This window comes from Benincasa hispida, chromosome 4, assembly GCF_009727055.1.
Source record: "Benincasa hispida cultivar B227 chromosome 4, ASM972705v1, whole genome shotgun sequence".
NCBI classification, from domain to species: Eukaryota; Viridiplantae; Streptophyta; class Magnoliopsida; order Cucurbitales; family Cucurbitaceae; genus Benincasa; species Benincasa hispida.
Window position 1 is genome coordinate 52,200,974 of NC_052352.1, and position 13,886 is coordinate 52,214,859.

Consider the following 13,886-nt stretch of genomic DNA (forward strand, 5'->3'; position numbering starts at 1 on the left):
TGAGTATGCAGGGGAACGGGTTGAGAAGGGATTTAGCTAACACTTCCTAGGATTGTGTTCATGTTAAGTGATCATGCTACATACATACAACAACAAGTCATCTCTCAATGCAAATGCTACGGCTTCTAGTTCTAGAACGCATGTGTTGTATGCGATGATGTCTATAGGACTTACATCTAAGCCTCTATTCTTCTCTATGCGATGATGAATTGCACACACATACACACGGCGCCCGCATATCTAAGTCTCTATCTCTTGCTTATGCAGATCTAATCTTGCTTTCTCAAGTCTAGATTCTAACCTAGCCCTCTCAAGTCTTAGGTTCTTTCTTTAGACTCTCTCTCAAGTAGCTCTAAACGGGTGATGGACGCAACATAAGACAAGATGATCACATGCAATAAAGATCCTAGGTCATGTTAGCTAAGTACTTCTCAACCCATTCGAAAGTTTAGTTTCTCATGCGTATTGTAAAGAGAGTGAACAGATGTAGAAATGCAAGTTCCATTCTATATATGAAATCGAAGTACAGAATGACGATGTGAAATAAAGATAAAGAGCTTGGTAGCAATTTCTTGCTTCCCAAGGCTTTTACACTGTTCTTCTCTACTCTACTAAAAAGTTATTCTTGCTCTCGTAAGAGTTGGCCCTCTCTGTTTTCCACGCTCCCTGGCACTCTCTTGAGCTAACCAGGACGATCTTCCGACGCCTTCTCCCTTTTCTTGCTTCCGCCTTCTAAGTATAAGAAACTATGAATAAGGCTAACTATCGTCTATATGGTGAACTCTCTGAATTGAGCGAACTCTTCAATGAAGGCGGCCTTCGGTATTTATAGAGCTTCAAGGTGAAGAACTTTTTCTCTCGAATGATTGCACTGATGGGATGTCATTAATTCTCCATCTGATGTGCCGAATATTTGTCACTGAAAAGTTGAGTGTACTTGCTACCCTATGTCGTTAATGGCTTGTCAACTTAATTCGAAATCGACCGTCATCAGCTTTCTGTCCCATCATGATTCATTAACCTTTCACATTGATGCACCGACTCTATGCGGCCACCTTCTTGAGCAGATTTTCATGAGCGCATATGATCGCATAGCCTTGCGTTCGCGATCTCTTAATGCGCTTCGACGTTAATTTCTTCGGATCACATTTCTGCCTTGCACCAACGCATTTTCTGCATAAAATACATAAGTTAGCTATTTTAATGCGATGGACGCATGTGATCACAATGTTGTGAACTTAATGCTTTTGGACGCAGTATTGTATATTTTTACCATCACAGTCCTGTATTGTTTTATATCTTTGCACTATAATAACGTGCATTTCTGCCCGTTATCACTCACCCATATAAATCTAAGGATAATCTCGAATAAAAATGAATTCATAGTTAGCTCATGATTAAGATCGAGTTACCTAGGTCATCTAAGCGAAATAGTAAGTCTTAAACAGTAAACAACGTTATAAAGTAAGAGTAACTTATTTCTCGGTCTGATCTTACGCAAACTTATTGCATAGGACGCCCCCACTCCTCATCATGCATGAAAGAATCTGGATCACTTCGTTTGTAGTATCTTTACAACAACTTGTAACAACTATAGAGTAGGTCGCATCCAATAGTGTTACTAAAGGAACTTTTATTCAAGAGAACCAGTGAGTGGAAGCAAGATCTTTCCAAACCAATTGTGCAATAATATATGCATTCAGAAACATAGAAGAATAGTTATGCATTATAAAGAAAATTACACCATACTTTCTTAACTAAATACAACAGGAATTGAGAGACATACCTTTGAAGAACTCTTCTTTTGGAAATCTCTCGCTCTTGTGAGCAATCATACAACAATATCTCGCTCTCGTGAGCAATCGTCTAGCCAAACTCTCGCAGTCGTTACAATCAAGAACAGTCTGCTCCTCGAACAGAAACCCTTCGACACACTCGACAACCTTGGTATTCTAGCCTGAGAGTAAGTGGGAGAAAGGTTTTGTCTATCGCATAGACTGAGAGTACTTGATCGTTTAGTAATCTCTCACTCTCGTGAGAATTGTCTAGTAATATTTTGCTCTCATGAGCAATTGTCTAGCTGATTGTTTAGTTTGTCGCTCAATCGTTTAGAGCCGATCGTGTAGAGAATCTCACTCAATCATTTAGATGATCGTTTAGTCACCCTAGATCGTTTAGTAACTCGTGAGGGCTATCGTATAGTCTCTCATGAGCAAACGATTATTAATGCTATAATAAAGCGATCGTCCATAAAATGAACTCTTTTCATTTTATTCTTCAGTTATTAAACACTGAAATTAACCTCCCACTTACACGGTTAATGGAGAAAATAAATAACCAACTAAAAAATTATCTCATAATTATTTTTATTATAAATAATTATAATAACTAACTTATCATATTATATTTATAACCTATAGTTTTAATATCACATCATATGTAATATTTAAACCATAGTTCTTTTCTCCTTATTTAATATAAATCATATTTATATCAATTTCTCTTATTAATGTATCTAATACATCAAATCAATTAGATCATATATAATTAAGCCAATTTAATTATATCATATATAATCAAATTCCCTCTTGTTAATTTGAACATTTCAAACTAACTCAAAAACTAATTCTCAACTTAAATCCATTGAGTCAACAAGGAGACCTTATGGACCTATAGCTTGAAGCTCCAACGGCACGTGAATAACTGACCAAACTCTTTAATCATGATATCCATCATACGTTAACTGTCGGGCACTCCACTAAAGATCGACAACTGCACTTTTCGCACTACAGATATATTTCTGTGTCCATTTGACCAATCAACAGTGCGATGACTCTTCATAAATCGTTTGTAAGTATAGTTGGGCAAATTTACCATTTTGCCCCTGTAGTTACATGTAACTCCTTAAGTACCATTGATTCCTCTAATGAACAATAAGTAATAATCTTACTATGACTGAGTCCTCTCTTCCAAAGAGAGGGTGTAGCCACTATGTTCAAGACTCAAAATCAGCCCTTCCAAAGAGGGGAAGGAATGAATTCCGTCTTGTGTAGCTGAGACCACCGGGAAACCATAGTTCTTTTCTCCTTATTTAATAAAAATGTGTGTTCAAAATGTTTACAAACTACGAGACCACCGGGAGAATTAGGACACCAATCCAAATAATCTCCCACTTGTCCTATTGAATCGGGAGACTAATGTACAATACATAAAAACAGTACAATATACAATAAACTAAGGCGTACTCTATACCTCAGTATCATCTCCCACTTGCCCTAGACAAGGTGTTGCATTTTCTGCAGACCCAGACTCTTAGAATGACCCTCGGACACTTTAGTCATGAGAGCCTTTGTAAACGAATGAGCAACATTGTGCTTCGACGCGATCTTCGTGACTATCACATCACCACGGTGCACAATCTCCTTGATCAAATGATACTTCCATTCAATACTCTTGCCTCTTCAGTGACTCCGAGGTTCCTTAGAATTTTCCTTAGCCCCACTGTTATCACAATAGAGAGTGATCGACAAAGACATATTTAGAATAACTTCTAAATCGGTAAGGAACTTCCTAAGCCAAACAACGTCTTTAGCAGCTTCACAAGCAGCTACGTATTCGACTTCCATAGTGGAGTCCATGATGCATCCTTGCTTGATGCTTTGCCAAACTACAACCCCTCCATTCAGAGTGAACACTGACCCTGATGTTGATTTTCTAGAATATCTATCAGTCTAAAAGTTAGAGTTTGTGTATCTTGTAAGGATCAAATCCTTATCTCCATACAGGAGCATATAGTCCCTTATTATCCGAAGATATTTGAGGATTGTTTTGACTGCTATCAAAAAATCTAATCTTGGATTAGACTGATATCGACTGATAATCCCTACTGCATAGCAAATGTCAGGTCTAGTAGATAACATTGCATACATGAGCTTCCAACAGCCTAAGCATAGGGTATCCATCTCACTTCCTCAACCTTTTGAGGTGTCTTAGGACATTGTTACTTAGACAAAACAATTCCATGCCTAAAGGGTAATAAACCCCTTTTGGAATTCTGCATCGAGTACCTGATCAACATCTTTTCAATGTACGATGTCTAAGACAAGGCCAACCTCTTGTTATCACGATCCCGAATGATCTGGATCCCTAGAACAAACTATGCCTCTCGCAAATCTTTCATTTGGATTTGGACTGCTAGCCACGTTTTAATGTCAGTCGGAAAACCTACATCATTCCCAATGAGTAGAATATCATCCACATATAGCACCAAGAAAGCTACTGAGTTGTTGATGGTTTTCTTGTAAATATAAGGCTCATCAACATTTTGATCAAAGGCAAATGATTTGATCGCACTATCAAATCTAATGTTCCACGATCTAGATACTTGTTTCAGCCCATAAATGGACCTATTAAGCTTGCAAATTTTTTGCTTTTGATCCGGAACAATGAACCCCTCTGATTGAGTAAATGGTCTCCCCAAGATTACAATTTAGAAAGGCAGTCTTGACATCCATTTTCCATATCTCATAATCATAAAATGTAGCTATGGATAAGAGAATCCTGATAGACTTCAACATGACAACAGGTGAGAAAGTGTCCTCATAGCCAACTTCCTCGACCTGGGTATTACCCTTTGCCATGAGTCTAGCCTTAAAGGTCTACACCTTTCCATCTACCCTCGTTTTCTCTTATAGATCCACTTACACCCTATAGGTTTTACCCCATCAGGCTAGTCCATAAGTTCCTAGATTGAATTGAAGTACATAGACTTCATTTCTACTCATATTTGTCAACATCCTCCATTGTTTGCTTATAAGAAAATGGATACTCAACTCCTTCATCAGATATGATGTTTTAGGCTTCAATCAAACCCATGCAGCGTTCCGGTGGGTTCGCAACCCTCCCACTACGTCGAGGCAATCTCAACTCTTGAGATGGTTGACTAGATTAATCAATATCAACAACTCTCGTTGATCTATTAGTCTGTTCAATAACTCTCATTGAACTCTCAGTAGTCTCACCAAAAATCTCATTTAAAACAAGCTTACTTCATGGCTTATGATCCCTGATGTGGTCTTCCTCCAAGAAGATAGCATTTCTCGACATAAACACCTTATTTTCACTCGGATCATAGAAGTATCCAACTCTCGTTTCCTTGGGGTAGCCTACAAAGAGGCAAACTTTCGAACGCGGTTCCAACTTTTTAGGGTTAGCCATAAGCACGTGGGCCAGACATCCTCAAATCCTGAAGTGGCGTAAACTACCTTACGACCTCTCCATAGCTTAAAATATGTTTCAGAAACACTCTTTGAGGGAACGTTGTTCAAAATATAACATGTAGTCTCCACTGTAAATCCCCAAAACGAATCTCGAAGATGAGCATAACTCATCATAGATCGAACCATGTCCAACAAGGTTTGGTTTCTTCTTTCTGATGCACCATTCTGTTGAGGTGTACCTGGGGCCGAGAGTTGGGATGTGATTCCATGTTCTATCATATAGTTATGAAAGTCTAAGTCCATATACTTTCAACCAACATCAAATTGTAGTGTTTTTATCTTCTTACCTATCAAGTTTTCAACTTTAGCCTTATACTCCTTGAACTTTTCAAGAGCGTTAGACTTATGTTGCATTAGTTATAGATACCCATATCTTTAATAATCATCTATGTAAGAGATGAAATATTCATACCCACCTCGAGCTCTTACACTCATCGGACCACAGAGGTCTAAATGTATAAGCTCCAAGGTTTTCTTGGCTCTATAACCTTTTCCTGTAAAAGGTCGTTTAGTCATTTTTCCTTCAAGGATTGATTCACATACCGGCAAAGAGTTTTCTTCTAAACCATTTAGAAGTCCACATACCAACTTCTCAATCCTATTGAGGTTGATGTGACTTAACCTTAGATGTCAAAGATGGGTGTTTTCTTTAGGAGAAACCCTTGGTCTTTTTGCAGTTGTTGCTGTTTTGAAAATTTTAGTATTAAGCAAGGATTTTATGACTAACGACCTTAGTACGTATAAGTTATTTTCCATTGAACCAAAACCAATTTCCATACCATTCTTGAAAATAAACATTTTATTCTAAAAAAAGGAGACGGTATAACTTTTTCAATCAGACAAGAAAATGAGATAAAGTTCCTCTTGATATGAGGAATTACATAAATATTATCAAGTAACAGATAACGTTTCTTGTCTAAAAATAACTTCAGCCTGCCTACAGCAATAGCTAAAACAACCTCACCAGTACTGACTCGAAGACTCAACTCTCCATCTTCCAACTTTTACAAAGAACTAAATACTTGGTAGGAAGAACTTACGTGATTAGTAGCACCTGAATCATGTATCCAGGAAAAATCATCATTCTCTACTAAACACGTCTTCAAGACAAATAAATTACATTTACTGTCTTTAGACTTCTTCCTCTTATGGAGAGTACTGGGATCAATATCAGAATCTAAATAAGCTCCAAGTTCCATTTTAGAGAACAATTCTTGTCGATGAACTTTTTCAGAGTTAGCAACAATTGATTTCTCTTTTACTCCCTTGACATTCAAGAAAGATTGGAGGTTATGTTTGGAACTAACACAACTGGTTTCTTTGTCATCCCTTTTTGCTCAAAAAGTGAGAACTGACGTTCAAACAATTGTTCCAACGAGTCCATGATCTCACATGCAATGACCATGTTCTCAACCCTTTTGGCCAATGCATTAGGTATGCTAACCAAAATGTGAAGTCGGACCAATGAGTTAGCCTTTATCCACACCTCATATGCATTACGAACATTTCGCGATGCATCAGGGTTTGGGACTTGAGGACACTCATCAACCATGACAAACTTGAGGTCGTTTACCACGAAATATGTTTTAAGAGACTTTTTCCAATGTATGTAATCGGTCAAATTAAAAGAGGCAACTAATGGAACATCATACATGTTGTTGAAAAAACTAACAAATTGATGTACATTAGATTTTAGCAAATACTCTTGAAAAACAAAATCCAATTTGGTTTAGAAAAATCTAAATGAACCCTGTGTGACATCTAGTTTTACAATGACGCTTCTATGGTTTAAGAAAAAAGTCACTGAAGGGTAGTCAATTTAACCCTCCTCCGAATTGAGACAATTTCAACCAGTCATTAACACCAGAACAACTCTTGTTCCTATAACAACTAGCCATCATTGATTTGGTCAAGAAATCATTAACTGGCTTAACAATTTCTCGTAAGTGTGACCCTTCATTATGGATCCTAGAGTTTCACCCCAAGCAGCCAATTCGAAGGGGGAAAATCTGATTGGGGAAAAAACTAAAGCGACCCTATCCATTTTTGGAGTTTACCTTCATATTGACCAACTGCACAAACCAACCGAAGGGGGACACTCCCATGGTGCCACAAGGCCGTGCAAATAAATGAAGGAGACCGTAGGACATGTTGACCCACATTCTTCACCTTGAAAAATACTCCATCCGTCCACCTTGAAATTGACTCATGCAAACACCATCTGAAGGGGGATGCTCCCAAGGTACCACGAGGCCAAACATGAATCTCATGACGTGAACATTCAAGGAGAAACGTTAGTGGAATTGACATATCATATATATCTTTTCCTCCCACTGAGTATTTTAAAATCTAGGATTTAGTTTACTTAGAAAAAACATGACTAATGATTTTAACTAAGCGACTTTTTAGGTTTGCCCAAAAGTAACTCTTACGTTGGAAAGTTAAACAACTTTTTATCATCATCATTAAACTCTTTAACGAAGACTTTGAGCAACTGTTGCATGCTTGTAGAAAATCTATCTAATTCACCTTTCTAGGTAGGTTCCTAGGTAGGGGTGTTCCGTTTCCGTCATCTTAAATACTCCAGCCTAGCCAGAACCAGCCTTAGACAAAAGGTCCCTTATAGATTAATTTATTACAAATTTAATATTTTATTCAAATCAATTTAATCCTATTAAACTGATTTAAAAGATTAAACTTGGGTTTCTAATCTCATTGGAACCATGAACTTAGGTCTATTCTCGAGGAGCTGCTTCAAAATGCAGAGGTTGTTGTAAATGGGGAGACACCATAGGACCATGTAAGTATGCTATTAAAAAGTTAAAGTATTCATGGTTGCGTTCTGCCATTTGTCACTTGTTCAGGTGGATAGTGAAAATATTGCGTTGAATATTGATCAACACCTGCCACGTCATCGCAATACTACATTGTACCTCTACGTGGCTATCTTGTAACTCTGTTATTCTTTGGCAGAAGAAATCTTGTTGTTGAGAGAGAAGAGAACGTATCTCTACTAGGTCAACAGCAAGGGTTGCGATGGTGGGATGCGTCTGTGATGTTTCACCATCAACGGTTTGAGGTTGAGTAGAACTGGCTTCACCCAAACCGTGTGGGTCGTCACGGCGATGGAGTTGAAAAATGCGGTGGAGATGGATGGGGGGAAGATGTTGCTGAGGATGCGTTGTCTGAGTCTGGGGCGAGGAGGAGATTAGTAAAGTGTTCCGGGAGTGGGGAAAGGGGTTCCATAGGTGGGTTTGGAGGGCGAATAATTAAAGGTAAGGGGTCCAAGGGTATTTGGTCTTGCGTTGATTGCTCTTGGACTTTTTCCTTGCCTTTGTCATCTTTGCGCTACTTTTTCGGCTTGAGCTATTGCGGCGCATTCAGATCAATGAGGGGCCGTTTAAGTGGAAGCTCGGGCAGTGAGGAGAGTCCTTGAAAAGCATTCTCAAGATCTTTGTGTTAATGAGACCGTGGACTTCTGGTGTGAAACCCAAATTTCTATTTTCCTTACTTAAGCAAGTGATAAAAGGAATTAACTAAGTAAAAGTTAAATCCTAAGTTAAGGGGAAAGAAATTTCTAAGTGTTAAGTAGATTTTCTTTGAATAAATTAAGTTGAGATTTTAATTGGTAAGATTGTGATGAAATTTGTATAATAAGTAGGATGATGAAACAGCTAGTGTGGAATGGGGATTCGAAAGAAAAATATGGATTTGAGTTGGGAAAGTTGGGAAAAATAATAAGTAGGTTGAGCTAGTATGGAATAATATGGAAATTAAGTTTGGAAAATTTGGGGAAAAATTCGACTAAGTATGGAGAAATTAGGTGAAGTACTATGGCTGAAGGACTAAGAAAAATATGGAATTTATGTGAAATGCTGAAAATATGGGAAATTAATTTGTGAAAAATTTGGAAAATCTGTGTAAAAGTATCACAAAGTGGTGAGCAAATGGACACAGAGAACATTTTTCACAGTAGCTAAAGATTGGAGAGAAAGTTGGAGAGGAAATGGGAGAGAGCGAGATTAGAGAGAAAATAGGAGAGAGCGAGATTGGAGAGAAAATGGGAGAGAAAGTTGGAGAGAGCGATACCACCGAGATTGGAGAGAGCAAGATTATGAGCTAGAAAAGTGGGAGAGAGCGACACTAGCGAGAGTAGAGAGAGCGAGAGCAGCCTATGCGTCAGCCACGCCTTGTCCGGTGCTGCATTCGAACGTCATGCCCACTCGATCATAGGGCCTCGCCTATGCATCGAACGGCTGGGCAAGTATTTATGCATTGAATTTGGCCGCGTTCTTGTAGATTATACATTAGAAACCCTAAATTGAATACAAACAAAGGTTGAAGACGCAAGGAGAAACGTCAACCAAAATTAGGTGTCTTCATAAGAAAAATTCTTAAGGGCTAAGGAAATTTGGTGGATGCATATGAAGAAAACACCTTAGGACAAGGTGATGCAAGCTTGCGTTGATAAGGGAAGAAATAAACATTTGGCCATGAAGCCAAGTAGGTGCTGTCAATACCACGAGAGATTTGAACGCCTATGAATAGAGCTTTGCGATTTCATTTTCAAATCACAAAATCATAAATTTCGTAAAGGAGAGGGAGAACAGTGAGGGTTGAGAAGAACATATCAACTTTGGATGAGAAGATCGCCCAATCTACTCCTGCGTTTAGAGTGATTCCAAAGCCATCTAAAAGCTCTGGAAGTCTAGTTTTCAGAGTGGGGCTGCTGGAGGGAAAACCTCACAGGAACCAGGCTGGATATTGAAAAGAATGCAGAAGGGTCAAACTATCGGATCGGTTTGGGCCAGTCTTGAAGATTTTGTGATTCAGGCAAAACCACGATGAGTTCTCAGCTGAAATTTTAGGGTAATCTTCCTGAGACATTTTAGAATATATTTTTAGAATAAAGTATTTCAAAATAAGGTTCATAACTATGAGTAATGTAAGCTGTAAGTTGAATATAGATTATAGGGGTGAAAAGGAGCCTGAGGAGCCACTAGAGTGAAAAGCTCCTAAGACAATCAAGGTGAATGGCTAAAATGTTTTGACTAAAACATTTTGCTTAAAATGTTTGATTACAATGTGTTATAGAAAGCATGTTTTAAAGAATATTCTCATGCCTATTCGTCTTATGAAGTGATTTCCAAGTAAGTTGTGAATTATGTTTTGAACGCAGGCATGTGTGAGAAATTGTTGAAAAACTATTTATATGTGTTGATTTGATCCAGCATGTGTTAACATCTTTGAAGTCATGTTTTATATGTGTTATACTTTACATTCTTTAAAGAGAAAAGTCGTTTATGACTAGTTTTACTAAAATGCGATACCGAAGGACATTTGAGAAGGTATCCACCCAACTAGATACTGAAGGACATTTGAGAAGGTATCTATTGGTACTGAAGGACATTTGAGAAGGTACCAAGCCAATTGGATACTGAAGGACGTTTGAGAAGGTATCTTAGTAGCTCGATACTGAAGGACATTGAGAAGGTATCTGAGCATAAGTACCTAATGTGTGAGGGTACTTAGTGTGCCCACAGGTGAATAGAATTAGAGATTGAGCAAAAGGGTTCTCTCTGGACTAGAGATTGGTGTTGGGATTGTTTTACCCATAGTAGGGTATGTTAGATTGAGAAATGATTTTACTGTTTTATGATTAAAATAGCTTTATATGTTTTACGCTTGGAAAATGTTTATGCTGCAGTACAAGTACTGTAAAAGTTTATGTTTCAGTTAAAAACTCATTATTGAAATCATGCATGAGAATTTACTATGTTTTCTCGGTCACTCACTGGGCGTAAGCTCACCCCATTTTCAAATATTTTGTTTTCCCGCCCCACCGGTAACGGTCAAATCCTCTGAAGATAGCTCTGCGTCTGCTCTGCCACTAAAGGACTAAAAGACTTGTAACCATTTGTTAGGTGGTTACTGTTAATATTGTACACATGTTACTATTGTTCATATAGGGACTAGGGTTTGTTGGTTTTGGGGGCTTGTAAATCTAGCGTTGTAATGACTCTAAACATATTATATTTCTCAGTTAATAAATTGTGGGCCTAAAGACGTCCCGTTGCATATGAATTATAATTGGTATCAGAGTTATTCCGCAAGAGTTATTAGGCAGTAAGTATCAGCCTAAGGGTTGGTAACTGCTGTAGTCACGCCTTTCTCTAGGCTAAGAAGTTAGTCTGGGGTGGGGTGTGACATCTGGCATTGGCTCCTCTTCAATACCTACACCCACAGAGAGGCATATGCTCGAAATTGTCCAAGGAAAGAAGTGCTGGCCTCTCACACGCCCTACAAAACCTCGAATTTGTTTTGCAATTAATTGGCCCACTATGCAATATGCGGCCATTACTCGACCCCTTGAAACTGTTTTGTCATGTGATGTAGGGATGAGTCGCCTTTTCACCAAGTAAACCCAAAGATGCGCTTCTGGAAGCAGTTTGTTGGACGTAAGGGTCTTAATGCCTTTCAAAGATACCAACCACTGAGTGCCCAGTTGCGTTAATGTTCTCAGTGCATCCTCCATTTGTTCTTCTTCGGGATCATCAATAATTTTGTTGCCCGACACATCCAGGATGTCCTTCATCTTATATAATTCGTTGATGTCCCTTGCGTTGGATGGTACTGTCCACCCTTTCATGATCACTGCATCTTTGGTGTCATGGAGTCATCCATTATAAAAAGCTCTCACTACCGTAGGAATCATGATGGATGGGCATTGGCAGAAAGTCTCCCACCCATACTCCAGCACAACACTTGTAATTAAATTAGGTAATGGCGTTGACGCGGGAAATAAACCCATCTCCATCATCATGTCATCATTTTCCTTCTTCGTTGATGGGCGCCTTTTTGTCAACGCAGGCTCACTACTTCCAACTTTTGCTTTGCCCTTTTCTTGAGCCAATGCAAGGTGGGACTTTTTTCTTTGTTTGCGTTCCCGTTCCTTGCGCTAATCTTCTTCTTCCCTTTTCCACTCCACAACTTCTTTTCTTTTGTTTTCTCTAATGCGCTGCACATTTGCTTTGCGTCGTTTCTTCTTCTCTTCCTTCTTCTTCTTTTCTTCCTCTTCTTCTTTTATCATTTCTTTTTCAAACTGCTCCGAGGCCAGCAATATGCGCTGCTTATCCTCGAGCTTTTTTCTTTCTTCTTTTGCCAAAATTGCATTGTTATGGTGCACCTCCTCATCGTGGAGTTTTCTTGCCAGATCACCTGATGCGATGATTTGGCACGCTCGTAACATCTTTTCTTATTTCTCCTTTTCTTCTCTTTTCCTATTTTCCTTCTCCTCTGCTATGCGTTGCAAAAATTGTGGGTCATTTGTTGACCCTTCTGCGCATTCTCCGTACGACGCCACATTAGAGGGGTAATGTCCAGATCTTCTCTGTCATCAGTCGCAACCGTCCTGATATGCATTGATACACTTGAGGTTGCGCTGATTCTTTTTCTTGCGGTGACACCCCCTTTTCCACCCTTGCGGTGGTGGATTCTCCGTCGACATCCAGGCTTTTCGCCCTCTTTCTCTTTTCTTCCTTCTTCAGGCGCTTCTCTTCTCGCCTGTGCCCTCTCTTCTCACTCGACTTCTTTTCTTTCTTATCCTTCTTTGCCTGGGCCTTTTCATCTCCGTCTACTCGCTTTTCCTTGCCTTTTCTTTTCTTCTTCCCTTCAGCCATTTCCAGCAGCTTCTTCACTCCCACCTTCTCCAAAACAACCCTAATGGGTCCCTCATAGGATTCTGGTTGAATAGTTTCCTTAGGATCTGCAACGACCAGGGCACTTCTCTGCGAAGCTTCTACCATCTCCTCCTCCGAAGGCAAGGGCTGATTAACAACTCTAGCATCGGGTAGCCCTCCCTCTTTCTCCATGTTGCTCAGAATGCTCCCAAATACTTCTTTGTCATCTTTTCTTTTCTTCTCACTTTCCGATGATGGTACTGGGAGTGGGGCACTCTCTATGCTCGGCTCCTCTCGGATGAGTGGTTTGGCTACAATGGGTTTTCGTCTAGGTTTTCGGGCGATTCTTTGAACAGTCTTGGGCTGGGCAGCGAGGTGGTGGCTGGTAGCGAGGAATGTCGCCACCCGTGTGGTGACGAGGGCTTAGGAAGATGATGAAGGTAGGGAAGATGAATGTGAAGATTGCTCGGCATGGTTTGCTGAAGAAATTTTGAAGGTCTAGTATGTAGAGAGTTCTTAAGGTTTTCTTTTTGCTTAGAGATTCAAATAAACTACCTCAGATGAAGGAGGGAATTTATAGGTTGGGCCTTGATGGGCCCAACGCAAACTTTGCGTGGCAGGCTTCGAGATACTCAAAAATCCTGCCTACCACGCTCCTCGCATTTATGAATTAGCAGAAAATGACGCCCTTTCATCTGCTAAGTCATCATTTCCTTGGAAGCCTAAACGATTGGACTACTCTCTCGCAAAAATAATTTATCTTTTATATTTTATTCAGATGGGTGCAAGGTTAAAGATTAATGCAATGCATCTGTTACCGCAAATGCATATTTGCGGATGGTGGGCAACAATGCATGCATTAGTGCAACATGCCCCTCAACTCAGCGCATTTCTGGAGGACGGGCGCACAGTATTTCTACTGGCACCA

General features: G+C 39.4%; 1 protein-coding gene across 1 annotated transcript; it reads right to left on the minus strand.

Annotated features, from left to right (window-relative positions):
* Window positions 1-12,643: 12,643 nt before the first annotated feature.
* Window positions 12,644-13,150, minus strand: LOC120076242 (nucleolar protein 58-like). Its single transcript, XM_039030006.1, has one exon. The coding sequence runs from the start codon at window positions 13,148-13,150 to the stop codon at window positions 12,644-12,646; it is 507 nt and encodes a 168-aa protein (XP_038885934.1).
* Between the last annotated feature and the right edge of the window lie 736 nt (window positions 13,151-13,886).